This window comes from Python bivittatus, unplaced genomic scaffold (genome assembly GCF_059951505.1).
Source record: "Python bivittatus isolate LINGU-HERP-01145 unplaced genomic scaffold, Pbiv_v1 ctg000480_np1212, whole genome shotgun sequence".
Lineage (NCBI taxonomy): Eukaryota > Metazoa > Chordata > Lepidosauria > Squamata > Pythonidae > Python > Python bivittatus.
Window position 1 is genome coordinate 72,522,702 of NW_028277075.1, and position 13,601 is coordinate 72,536,302.

At 41.9% G+C, this 13,601-nt stretch overlaps 2 protein-coding genes across 2 annotated transcripts; both read left to right on the top strand.

Annotated features, from left to right (window-relative positions):
* Positions 1–384: 384 nt before the first annotated feature.
* LOC148215033 (olfactory receptor 5AR1-like) lies at positions 385–1,350 on the top strand. The gene has a single exon (XM_088145121.1). It carries the CDS (start codon positions 391–393, stop codon positions 1,348–1,350), a length of 960 nt encoding a protein of 319 aa, XP_088001247.1. The 5' UTR covers positions 385–390.
* Positions 1,351–6,043: 4,693 nt separating this feature from the next.
* On the top strand, positions 6,044–7,009 carry LOC107326815 (olfactory receptor 5AR1-like). Its single transcript, XM_015891448.2, has one exon. The coding sequence runs from the start codon at positions 6,050–6,052 to the stop codon at positions 7,007–7,009; it is 960 nt and encodes a 319-aa protein (XP_015746934.2). The 5' UTR covers positions 6,044–6,049.
* The last annotated feature ends 6,592 nt before the right edge of the window (positions 7,010–13,601 follow it).

Here is a 13,601-nt window from a genome sequence, read left to right on the forward strand (position 1 = left end):
GGGAGGATTACAAATGCCAACAGCCATAAATACATGAAAGTCCAACATATACTTTTACAGCAACAGACGTAGGAATATATTGACCTGCATCCTTCACTGACATTGGAAAAGCAAATGAAACAAGTTCTTAGAATTTTATATAGTCTCACAGACTACATTTCTGCTTAATAAATGGATTCCACTACAAAATGTAGTGTATGCTGAGTTAAGTTAGTAATGCGGTCCCAATCCTCTTGAATAAAATCCAGATTGCTGTTCCATTTAGATAGGAACACGGATGAAGCTAGAAGTAATATAATTTTTTTATAATTTTTTTTTCCCTCAGAAGGAATCAGAAAGACATTTCAGGATCACCTAATATCCTGAAACCAGCATCCAGTGATAAAGGTCATGGACCAACAAAATGAATCCATCATTACTGAATTCATTTTTCAGGGATTCACAGACAATCCCAAAATGCAGCTTGTTCTTTTTATGATCTTCCTCTCGGTTTATGCCATCACTGTGTTTGGGAATCTCGGGATGATTCTGCTGATTTGCACTCAACCCCAACTCCAGAAACCCATGTATTACTTCCTGGGCAACCTCTCCTTTGTGGATCTCTGCTGTTCCTCAACCATTGCTCCTAAAATGCTGTCTGACTTATTAAGTGCAACTAAAAGGATTTCTTACAGTGCCTGTGCTACCCAGCTCTTTCTATTTGATATGCTTGCAGATTCAGAGTGCTTTTTATTGGCGCTGATGGCATATGATAGATATGTTGCCATCTGCAATCCACTTCTCTATTCAAATGTAATGTCGAAAAAACTCTGCCAGCAACTGATCACTATTGTGTACTGTATAGCTCTCCTAGATTCAATGATACAAACATCCTGTACATTCCGACTATCTTTCTGCAGCTCTAATATTATCAATCACTTCTTCTGTGATGAACCTCCACTTCTCATACTCTCCTGTTCTGAGACATATATTACTGAGATTGTGCTATTTACCTTTGTTGGTTTTGTTGAAGCAAGCAGCATTGGTATGATTCTTGTATCCTATGTGTATATTTTGGCTACCATCCTGAGAATGCGCTCCTCTGAGGGCAGGCACAAGGCGTTTTCCACCTGTGCTTCTCACCTGACGGCTGTCGGGATATTCCATGGAACAATTCTCTATATGTACTTTCGACCAAGTTCCAGTTATTCCATGGACCAAGACAAATGGGCCTCATTGTTCTACACAGTTGTCATCCCCATGCTCAACCCTCTGATCTACAGCCTGAGGAAGAAGGAGGTGAAATACACTCTGACAAAATCAGTGGGCAATGTATGGCTTTGGAAAGGGAAAAACTTTGTTTTATTATAACTTGCAAATGTGGCCATCTGGGGGAATGTCATGCAGGTGGCATATCTAAATGATATGGTAAAATCAGTGGGGGATACATGGATTTTTAAAGGAAGTAGCTCTAGACAGATTTAATAGACAATCTTATAGCAACCGCTGCCACTTCTGAAGAAGGAGGACTTCAATGGAAAAAAGAATACATTGTAAACTCTTGTTTATCAAACTGTGTGTATGTCAGATCGCTTACTCTTCTGAATATTATCTCAATAAAAAGCATATTTTATACAAATAAAATATAGTTCACCAAAACGAGTCCCAACCTCTGCCATAGGCCATTCTTTCAGTTTAATCAAAGATGCTTTGCCCTTCCAGCAGGTTCACCCGTTAGCCTCTTCCCAGGATCTTCAGCCATAAACAATGGCAGCTGGGCAGGAGTCAAGCAAAAGAGGGTTCCTGGGAGTTCTGAATCAAAATGATTGATTGTACAAATCACAGGATCAAAACCCTTTATAACCATTGACTGTAGAAATGACAAAGTGGCGAGTGTGTATATTAGCCATGACTATAATCTTTACAAGCTTAAAAATATCTGACTCCAATTCTTTCTGGGGTAAGGAGACTACCTGTTCAATTAGCCTTGTCCAATGTAGGGCAATGTTGGTTAGGATTCACGGGCTTAGATTCCAACACATATGGAGGGATACCAGTTTGAAGGAAGTTGTTTTAAACTGCACACCACTGAAAGAAATGAAACATTAAAAACATCTTTGACTGATGTTTTTCCTTGTAGTTACTAGGATTTAATTTTTTTATTTAGGCAATTGACTAGATAATATTGTTCACAAAGCTAGAGGAAGTCCTGCCAGGAAATAATGAATATATTTTTTATGAACTTGCTATAGAACTCTGCAACTTGCAGAGACTGATAGGGATCATTCTTATAATTTTGTCATTCCATCTCAAAAATGCATTAAAAGCTGAAGAAGAGGTAGGAAAAAATCCAAATAAAATATTGAAGGGGACAAGAAAGATCTCTTACATTGGAAAAAGGAAATGGGGGTGTGGGGGTAAGCTCATAAAATTGTGTGGAGAACCTTGGCATAGGAATTATCATCATCATCGATTTCGTGGAGAAGATGGCGGATTGAAGACAATTCTGTGTATAGCGGAGCCAATGTCTGCGGACTTCAGTAAGGAGTCAGATAGCCCATCGGCTCCTACAATCCTCTCTGGACAAAAGAGAGAGGTAGTGCAATCACCCAAGCTCTTTCTCATTACGATTGTTCCTTTTCCTCATGGAAAGACCACAAGGCAGTAGTCTCAAGTGTGTGGGGGGAAAAAGGAGATAGGGAAATTCTTTATAATTGCTGAAGCCCCAAACGGAGTATTTTTTTAGAGGACACTAAGTCTGTACACTCCCCTTGCTAACTACCTTCTAATTGCCTTTTAACCCTTTCAAAGAAGTTAGACACCTGCAAAATGACAGGGCTGGAAATAGCTGGTGAGTGCCTCCAATCCTTAATCTAAGAATATGAAGAGATAAAGTGGAGATGTTGTTATTCTGGCTGGTTCATTTTGGATGTGCAGATATGTTAACTGGAAAAAAATGTGGTACCCTGGATCTGTTTATATTTAATAAGGTGTTTACGTTCTTCCCTTTATTGGCATTTTATGTATCGTAATTTTACACTACTCAAATTGGCTTTGTATTTAATTGTCTTTTTACCTCAAGTAAGGAGTTTGATCCTTTTTAAAAAAGGAGAAACTATTTCTCTTTGTTCGGCTAAAATTTAGTCTTTTGTAGATATGCTTACAGTATAGAGTTGAGATATGGAATGTTTATCTGAACGGGATAAGTTGTTATTTAGGGTAAAAATGTTGTGTGTTAGAGCTGGTCTTTTGTAAAGGAGAAATGGTTCCTTTTTGGTATGTTAAACCTTTCTTTTATTTTGTTGATACTGGGATATTGGGACCATGTTATCCTTTTTATATGGGATTTTATTTTAGCTAAGAGTGGAGATGCGGAATGTTGAATTTTATATATGTTAACTACTGTTAATATTTAGAGCTCTGTTTACACTTCTTGCTGAGAATTGGATGGCACAAGAGGTTATTTCTTTGATTTGCCTACCATTAAAAAATGGGTTATAGGATGAAGAGTTTTACATTGGTTAAATAAGAGGAGGTGAAGAGATTATGGAATTGTTTATACTTGTCACGATGAGGGTAGGGAGTCACTTTTTTGGATTGGGGGGGGGGTTGTTTAATTTTATTATACCTTTTTTTCTTCCTTTTTTTCTTTTTCGCTTGTATTCTTTAATGTTCTATCCAAAACTTTTAACAAAGTTATGGAAAAAAAGAAATTATCATCATTATCACCATAGCTTAATTTAACACAACATGATCAACAAAACTGATAAAAATATGTTAATATATTGTGCCTGGCCTCTTCATTTAAAAGATAAGGATGCAATCTGCCAGTTCTACTGGTCTTATGCCAAGTAAGAAGATTGGCTTGTCTAGTTCTGTGCAGTCTAACTGCACCAGCAATATGTTCCCAGGATTTCACAGGAGACTTTCCTAGCCTTACCTGGAGGTGCAAAGAATCTCCTCTACCTTCGGATTGGAAGTTTAAGTGGGTTCATTGTCTCTCTGGGTGGAGGAAAACTAGATCAGCTCTGGATTAATAATCAAGTGATATACTTCCTGAACAAATGCCTTGCATGTTTATAAACCTGTCCATGTGTCTTCCTATGGAGAAAAAAAGAAGCCTGCCACACTGTACAGTGGCTCTTGTAGCCATTGTCTGCTTTTGGCTACCAGTACCCATAAGACTTGGAGGGACTGAGGTATGCCTGGAATGTGTTGTTTAGCAGCTCCATGGACTTTACCTCAGTGCCCCCAAAGATGAGAGGGCTACATGTGTCAGTTTCTGGATCATCACTTTGGGCAGTGTGCTGGGGTTGGGCACACCTGGGCCACCTCCTCCTCTCTGGGGGGGCACTGGCTTTTGTATCCTTCCTAGTCAGATATAATGTGTGTGTGTGTGTGTGTGTGTGTGTGTGTGTGTGTTTCCCTGTTGGCTACCAGGATGAAAGTGGGGAGCCTAGGAGGGTGGAGTGGGGTTGTTGGATGGACTGGGAGCAAGTAAGTGCTATCAGAAGCATCCAAAGATTCACCTCTTCTGGCCACTTGGAGGAGTGTGTTGTTGGTTTGTTTGAATGGGGACTTTTAATCAGGGGGACAGAGAGTCAGATCAGGTCAGAAGGATCTGGTGGAACCCTCCTTTTTCCTATTATGACCTCTTGCTATTATGCACTGCATTTTTGTATTAACAATAACAACCTTTATTGGGACTGAGACATTTCTTCTCAGAAGTCACTAAACCGTACTAAAGTCAGAGACAAGCTTACTTTTTGAGTTTCAATATATTTATAACAGTTCACAGTTCCAAGCTATTAAATCCTATGCAAGGCTTAATTCCACATGGATCTAGAAGATGGATGCTGTAGAGGAAATGCATTCATTATAAGGATCCGTTCAACAGAGTTCCATAATGTAGAGAAAGCTTGAAAAATTGGAATTAATGCAAATCACATTACATGTATCAGAAAGAGTCTTTTCACAAGACTGGCTCATCCTCATCTTAAGGAATCCGCTCTTCCTGAATGTCTGATCTCAGCTTTACTGAGAACAGGACATGATTTCTACGTGTAGCATAGAGAATGAGAATCATCCTCTCTCCCAACTGTAAAAATAAACATGTATTCTCTTGCCCTCTCCTGGCTTCAGTTTAATTTAATGTAACTAAATTGAACCTTTCTAATTTAAGACCCAAGTAAGTCTAAATAAGAATAAGACATCAACTAGAAGCAAAGTTGGGAATCTGTATCAAGTAATGGCAAGAAATTGCTTTGGACAATTCTCATGAAATAGGGAAGAGATAGGATTCCTGCCTTGTTGTCTATGGGATTAGTTGTCAAAGGGAGATTTCAGGGCTTTTCTCACTTGAAGACCAGCCTCCAGGGCTTAACTCCATCCAGACACCATATAAACTCTATCATGAGAAGTCTGCGGGATTCTTTGTGGATAAGAAAATTCATATTTAGGACAGACATTATGTCTAGGTTTTACTATCTGTTTCAGTTAGTGTAGTTACTTGTCTCTGCAAAAAGGGCATACGATTTTATCTGCCCCCAGCTTGGTTTATGAGGGTGACCAAGGATTTCAGTTTGACAACATCCATCAGATCAGTAATACCTGTTTTTCACCCTGCCCCTTTAGAGGAGGTGTGGTGAGGACATGTTGCAAGGTTTTGGAATGGGTGCAGGAGGGGGGATTGCAAATGCCTGCAGCCATAAACACATTAAAGTCCAGCATATACTTTTATAGCAAGAGATGGAGTAATATATTGATCTGTGTCATTCACTGACATTGAAACAGCAAATAAAGCAACTATATTAGAATTCTATGTTGTATATTCTCACAGACTACATTTTTGCTTAATAAATGGATTCCCTCTAGCAAATATACTGTATGCTGAGTTAAGTTACTAATGTGGTCCCAATCCTCTTGAAAAACATCCAGATTGTTCTTGCATCAATATAGGAATACATATGAAGTTCTAAGTAATATAATTTTCTTTTCCCTCACAAGGGAGTGTAAAGACATCAGAAAGGATCAGCTGATATCCTGAAACCAGCATCCAGTGATAAGGATCATGGACCAACAAAATGAATCTCTCATTACTGAATTCATTCTTCAGGGATTCACAGACAATCCCAAAATGCAGCTTGTTCTTTTTATGGTCTTCCTCTCGGTTTATGCCATCACTGTGTTTGGGAATCTTGGGATGATTCTGCTGATTTGCACTCAACCCCAACTCCAGAAACCCATGTATTACTTCCTGGGCAACCTCTCCTTTGTGGATCTCTGCTGTTCCTCAGCCATTGCTCCTAAAATGCTGTCTGACTTATTAAGTGCAGCTAAAAGGATTTCTTACAGTGCCTGTGCTACCCAGCTCTTTCTATTCGGTATGCTTGGGGATGTAGCGTGCCTTTTATTGGCTGTGATGGCATATGATAGATATGTTGCCATCTGCAATCCACTTCTCTATTCAAATGTAATGTCGAAAAAACTCTGCCAGCAACTGATCACTATTGCATACTTTACAGGCCTGCTGGATTCAATTATATATACTTCCTGTACATTCCGACTGTCTTTCTGCAGCTCTAATATTATCAATCACTTTTTCTGTGATGAACCTCCACTTCTCATACTCTCCTGTTCTGAGACATATATTACTGAGATTGTGGTATTTACCATTGATGGCTTCCTTGAAGCAGGCAGCATTGGTATGGTTCTTGTTTCCTATGTCTACATTTTGGCTACCATCCTGAGAATGCCTTCCGTTGAGGGCAGGCACAAGGCGTTTTCCACCTGTGCTTCTCACCTGACGGCTGTCAGGATATTCCATGGAACAATTCTCTATATGTACTTCCGACCAAGTTCCAGCTATTCCATGGATCAAGACAAATGGGCTTCAGTGTTCTACACGGTTGTGATCCCCATGCTCAAACCTCTGATCTACAGCCTGAGGAACAAGGAGGTAAAAGATGCCCTGACAAAATCAGTGGGCAATCTATGGAGTTGGAAACGGAAAAACGTTGTTTTATTATAACTTGTAAATGTGGCCATTTGGGGGAAAAACATACAGAAGGATGATTTAGCTGATATGTTGAAATCAGTGGGTGATATGTGGATTTTTAAAGGAAGTAGCCCTAGACAAATTTAACAGACAGCTTAATAAAAACCTCTGCCACTTCTGAAGAAGGAGAAGTTCAATGGAAAAAAGAACACTTTACATACTCTTGTCTTTCAAACTATGTGTATGTCAGATCACTTACTCTTCTGAATATTATCTCAATAAAAAGCACATTTTATACAAATAAAATATAGTTCACCAACACGAGTCCCAACCTCTGCCATAGGCCATTCTTTCAGTTTAATCAAAGAAGCTTTGCCCTTCTAGCTGGTTCACCCCTTAGCTTCTTCCCAGGATCTTCAGCCATAAACAATGGCAGCTGGGCAGGAGTTCAGCAAAACAGGGTTCATGGTAGTCCTGAATCAAAAGGATTGATTGTAGAAATCACAGGATCAAAACCCTTTATAACTATTGACTGTAGAACTGACAAGGTGGGAAGTGTGCATATTAGCCATGACTATAATCTTTACAAGCTTAAAAATATCTGACTCCAAGTTCTTTCTGTGGTAAAAGAGTCTACCTGTTCAGTTAGCCTTGTCCAATGTAGGGCAATGTTGGTTAGAATTCATGGGTTTTGAATCCAACACAGATGGAGGGACACCAGTTTGTAAGAAGTTGTATTAAACTGCACACCACTGAAATAAATGAAATCAAACATTAAAAACATCCTTGGCTGATTTTTTTCCTTGTAGTTACTAGGATTTTATTTATTTACTTTGGCAGTTCAGTAGATACTATTTTTCACAAAGCTAAGCAAAGTCCTGCCAGGGAATAATGAATATATTTTTGATGAACTTGCTGTAGAACTCTGCAACTAGCAGAAACTGATAGGGCTGGTCCTTATAATTTAGTCATTCCATCTCGAAAATGCATTAAAAGCTGAAGAAGAGGTACGAATAAACGTAAATAAAATATTGAAGGGGACAAGAAAGATCTTTTACATTGGGAAAAGGAAATGGGGGTGTGGGGGCAAGGTCATAAAATTGTGTGGAGAACCTGGGCATAGAAATTATCATCATCACTGTGATGGAAAAATAATAAAATAAAGCTGGACACTCTCCTCCCTCCCCCTTGCCTCTCCTGCAATCTCTTTTCTCCGCTTCCTCCTGCCATTGTTTGCTCATGCAAAACTGGATTAGCTCCAAGCTATTGCATGACCCAAGAGTGACCATGTTCCGCTGCCAAAAATAGCCCTCTTAACACTATCATACTGAAACAATGGAAGGGCCATCACCTGCCTGCTTAAGGGCTTGCGGTGGTTCATCTCTCACAATAGAAAAACCATTTATCCCTCATTTAACACCTATCCGAACCTATCCTCCAATCAGATCCCTCAGATTTCCCACCTCTCAAACTCAAAAGTGTATAAATTCTATGTTTTTCTATTGTTCAGGGTCCCTCTTCCTCTGAAAATAGGCACCCAACGATTGTTGAATAAAGTTCGGTTCTTTTCTCCTCAGTGTTGTGCTCCTTCCTTTGGTCAATTCCATGACAGTTTTGGTGTCAGAAGTGGGATCCAGCGATCTGCTCTGGTGAGTTCTGGCTACAACTGAGACCAGCTACCCACGGGATCCTTTGTGTCCCTTTTCTTCCTTAAGTCAGCACCCCCCAGAGCAGCACCTGGATCAGCCCCTGAGGAGAAAACCAAGAGATTGCCGGGAAAGCACCGGTAGGTAAGAGCTGCGGACGGTTGAAGTTGCCACCAGGGTAGTTTTGTGCAACAATAGGTTGTGTGCACGGTTTAGGTGGTGGTGGCTGGGCCTGTCACTCTCCTCCCAAGCGGGACTCTGACCGGTGCCAGAGGACAATGCCAGGGTTCTAAACGGCTCTGCCGGTTCCCCTTCCAAGCGGGATTCGCGGTGGGAGCAGCCCTATCGGATTCCTCTTCCAGGCAAGGCACGACAGGAGCAAGAGAGAAGGTTTAGGAAGGAGCAAAGCCAACCAGCATCGTGAAGGTGAGTCCCGATGTGGCACCTCCCCGGGCCTAAAGAGTGATTGGATCCAGGTTGTCCGCAGTTGTATATGCACATGTTGCTTGTGAGTCTGTGTGTTATTTGTGAGCTCATTTCTTGTCTCCTTTTGCTATTCTGTGCAGCCGTACCTAGGACTTCCCAAGTGGATTTCTTAGAAAGCAAGGGCATGGAGCAGCTCTTTCTCTCCTTTTCTCTCACCAAAGAAAAAAGAAAAAAAAACATCGAACTATCTCCTTTGTAACTACAACCAAAGAGTTATCAGTAGTTTTTTTGTTTGTTTGTTTTAAGCATGTCTGTGCCTGCACATGGATTTTCCTTGTCTTTCTAAACCATGAGGTACAGCCACCCCTAAGTACCCCAGGGAATTCTTTTGAGGCCTCCTGTTCGTTTCTGCTCCCAAATGTGGTGTGCGCGCGTGTGCGTGTCCACTCTCCAGAACACAAGTAGGGAAATGAGATTTCTTTCCAAAGGATATTTTTAGACTTTGGGAACCTCTATCCCATTACCTGGATTTCTTTAAGTCTCCGCTCCTATAGCCAATACTCTAGCTGAAAATGTAGGGCTGCTCTTTCCTTTTTCCTTAACTTTCCTCTTTTGATTTATGCCTTCCTTGCGGATTTCTTTGTGATTGCTCCACCCACTCTTTCAGGCTCCTGGTGGAGACTCTATCCCACCTCTCCATGTTTTCTCCTGGACCTCTCTAGCTTTTTCCACCTTTGCATAAGCTCATCTCCATTCCCCACTCTCTGCCCCCGGTTGCTCCACAAATTCTTATTGGGAAAAAAAAAAGAAAAAAGAGAAAGGCACCACCAAGTATAGCAATGGGCAGTAAAATCTGAATAATGACTGGAATTCTTTACTTTTTGGTGGTGTGCATTCTTGACATGCCACATATTTAATCTTTCTTTTAATTACTTTTGTACCTCCTCTTGTACTTTGATTTCTGTGTATTTCTTGTTTTTGGAACTGACCTTTTCTCCTTTTCGTTTCTCTTCTTGATGCACGTGTGCTAGTCTACTGTTTGTTAGCTATACTTAAAGCCAATTCAGGACGTTACCAGGTGAAACAAACCCACACATACTTGAGCCATTGGAGTTGTGTGGGGGTAGGAAACGTAACTGTGTTCCCACCCTCCAATAGATCTGGGATTCTGGGGCCTTCTAAGACAGCTCTAGGCCAGAGGAGAGGAAGTCTCCTCTCCGTGTAAAGGCACAGGAGAGCTCCAGTGGCTGGGAAGTGGCAGTCTTGAGTAGAAGAAGACTGAAGTCTGTCTGAACTGTTTTGAACTGCTGGGAATGGGTGTTAGTGAAGGTAGAAGGGTTGGGCATGGTTGTAGAAGATGGAGTGCAAAGGGACACGGTGGTCTTTTGAAAGGCATCAGAAGATGCACACAGAAGCAAAGAAAAGCACATTGTATGTTGTAAAAGGGTTTGTGAGGGGTTAGTGTGTTTACTGGCAGTTCTGTTTGAGGGCCTGATCTCAAGATGGGAAGGCAGCTGATCTAAAGCCAGAGTTGCAAAAAGCAGCTATACCAGAAAAGCTACCAAGAATTGGCCCACGAAGACGTGAAGGAGTGCGTGTTCTTCTGTTTTCTTTTTTCCTGGTGCAGGAAAACATCTGGCCAGAAGTGAAAGTAGGAATAAAAGTCTGAAGGCTCAAATACTACTGTAATGGCTAACATCTTTGCAACATGCTCCAGTATTTTGTAGTTTGTACATGTTATTACAAAATAACTTCACCTCCATGGCATATGTTATATTTGCGAAACATCAGGGGAAAAGATCTGAAGTTTTTCAGGAAAACGTTATGAAAAGTTTCCTACCCTTATGGTTTTGGAGCATTAGTTCCCTGAAAACAAAAGCCCTGAAGCAATCTTTTCTTTCCAGTCTATCAGACTTGAAGCGGAAAGGGGAAGCTTGCTTCTCCCTCTAATGTAAAAAAAGGTGATTGCAGTCAATGGGCTGGACTTTAAGTGTTTCTTTTTTAGAATAAAGATCTGCATTTCAAATGTTTTCCTCTGCAAATTTATTTTCTTCCACTGCTACTGTTAGGAAAAAGTGGTAACTTCTCTCAAGAAGACCTATGCAACCCCAGAGAAGGGGGGAGGGAGGTACATTTTTTTTGCCCTATTGCTTAATTGCTGTGCTGTCCCTAAGACTGCTTTGCATTTCAACTTTTATCAGCAATCTCATTCTCTGCTTTGCAACAAGAATCCAGCATTGGCCCTAAAGGGGGTCTTCATGTGTTTTACTTTTAAACTAAATGGGTTATGAGGAAGAGTTTAGTAGGTTTCATCTTTGTCCCTCAGTATGGATTTTATGAACAAAAGGGAAACAATGTTTAGGACAATATTTGATAGAGCTTCCATGGACTGGTACGGTCTATCTGAAAACAAAAAAATTAACAACTTTTGGCTCTGGAAGGAATCCAGGCACTCTATAAAATCTTATGTCCCCCTCCCCCCCCCCCAGCTGTCAAGGCTTCCTGGGTGGTGACATGTGGCTGAATCCATGCAGTAGAGAATGCTTCTCTCAGGGAGGGGATGGTTCCAGCTGCTTTGAAAGAAGCAGTGATCTGCCCTTTACCTAAGAGACCATTGCTAGATGCAGCAGATTTTGGAAAATTCTTATTCAGTGTCCAACTTTGCCTTTGGGGAAAAGTTGTAGAGAGGGAAGAAGGCGGAAAGCTTCAAAGGTCTCTGGAGGAGGCAGATTATCGAAAGCCTCAGTTTCAGGCCAGGTTATACCACTGAGCTTGCATTTATCATGTTCGTGGATGACCTCTGACATGCACAGGGTAGGGAAACTGTGTTCATCCTGGCCCTCCTTGATCTCATAGGACCTCTTCAATCATGGTATCCTTCTGGACCAGCTCAGGGGATTGAGAACGGGATGTACCTCTTTCCAGTGGTTCTCATTCTTCCTTCAAGACTGGGTCCAGTCAGTGTTGGTAGTGGGGAGAGCTCCAGCCTTAGGCCCCTGAAACATGACATACCCAAAGGCGCCACTCTCTCCTCTCTCCCGTGTAACATTTTCATGAAACTTAGTGGGTTAGATCTCCCATCCGCAGGGGGTTAGGAACCACAAGGTACACTGATGGCAGTTGTACATTCCTGCCCCAAGCCACCCAAGCGATGCTGTCGAGGTTCTTTCCTAGTGCCTGCAGGCTGAGACAGCACAATATCCTTTGGAGCCTTTGTCCCGGAGGGTAAAAATGTGCTTGATTACAATTTTTAAATTCAAGGAAAGAATGAGCAGCAATGAGTTGGCCTTGTTGTTGAGAAGAAGGGAACACTTATTTTCAAGTTTAATAAGCAAACATACAACTCCCTTTGCAAGAATAGCAGCGGTAATGATTCAACAACGGAATTTTGCCATATGAACACACAACCTCATTATAACTGGCATGTCAGAACAAATGATGCAAACAGAGTTTATGACACTAGTCAAGCCATTTGAGGGGTGGAAAAATAGCAGTCGAGTTTGAGCCCTAAAGCCCCTGCAATGTGCTGCCTCAGGGCTCAAGTCTCCCATCCCTCCTTTTTAACACCTATAAGAGGCTGCTGAGAGAGGTCACCCGGAGGCATGGGGTGTGCTACCATCAATATGCTAATGATACCCAGTTATACATCTCCACCCCTGGCTGTCCTAGTGATGCTATCCTGGTGCTGGCCCAGTGCCTGGAGTCTGTAAAGGTGTGGATGGGAAAGAACCGGTTTTGATGCAACCCTAGCCAGATGGAATGGCCCTTGGTTTTTAGACCTCCTGGGTCCAGTGATGTGTCATCTTTGATTCTTGCTGGGGTAATACTCCCCCAGAAAAAGCTGGTGTACAATTTGGGGGTTTTTCTGGGCTTGTGGCTCCTGTTCGATGAGCAAGTGGCAGCTGGGGGGGGCCTTGGCACAGATCCATCTCATGTGCCAATTGCAGCCATTCCTGGACCAGGAGGCCTTGCTCAGTCACTCACGCCCTTCCTGGGCACTCCATGTTTTGCCCATATTACACCAGTGCTGCACGAGCTGTGCTGGCTTCCAGTTTCTTTCCGAGTGCAACTCAGGGTTATGGTTATCACCTTCAAAGCCAGGCGCAGAGAAAAGAGGGAATGGCCTTGAGGGACAGGAGGAAGAACCACTACCAAGCCAACAGTCAGATAAAAGGGGGCTGAGTTCAAGGCAAGAATGTCAAGTGAGTAAACGTCTCAGACAAGCCCTTCCCTAGTTCATATGAAGATAAAGGGAGGTAGGAAGTACATTCAGACTTTATTATCAGTACTAATAAAAGTAGTACTGATCTACATGGCACTGGTTTCCTGGTTTCCTAGAAGGGCTGACACCAGGCTACTTGCAGGACCCTTTCCCCAAAGGTATCTACCTGTCCCACCATGTCAGATGGGGTGGGCACGTTCCAGGCCCCTTTCCTTAAAAATTGTCATCTAGTGGGAGCTAGGTAGCTGTTCCTGCCCTGTAGGAACTGTTCCCCCAGAGAACTGGCAGGCCTTCATCTTCCTTGCCTTCCAGAAGGCTTGTGGACCTGGCT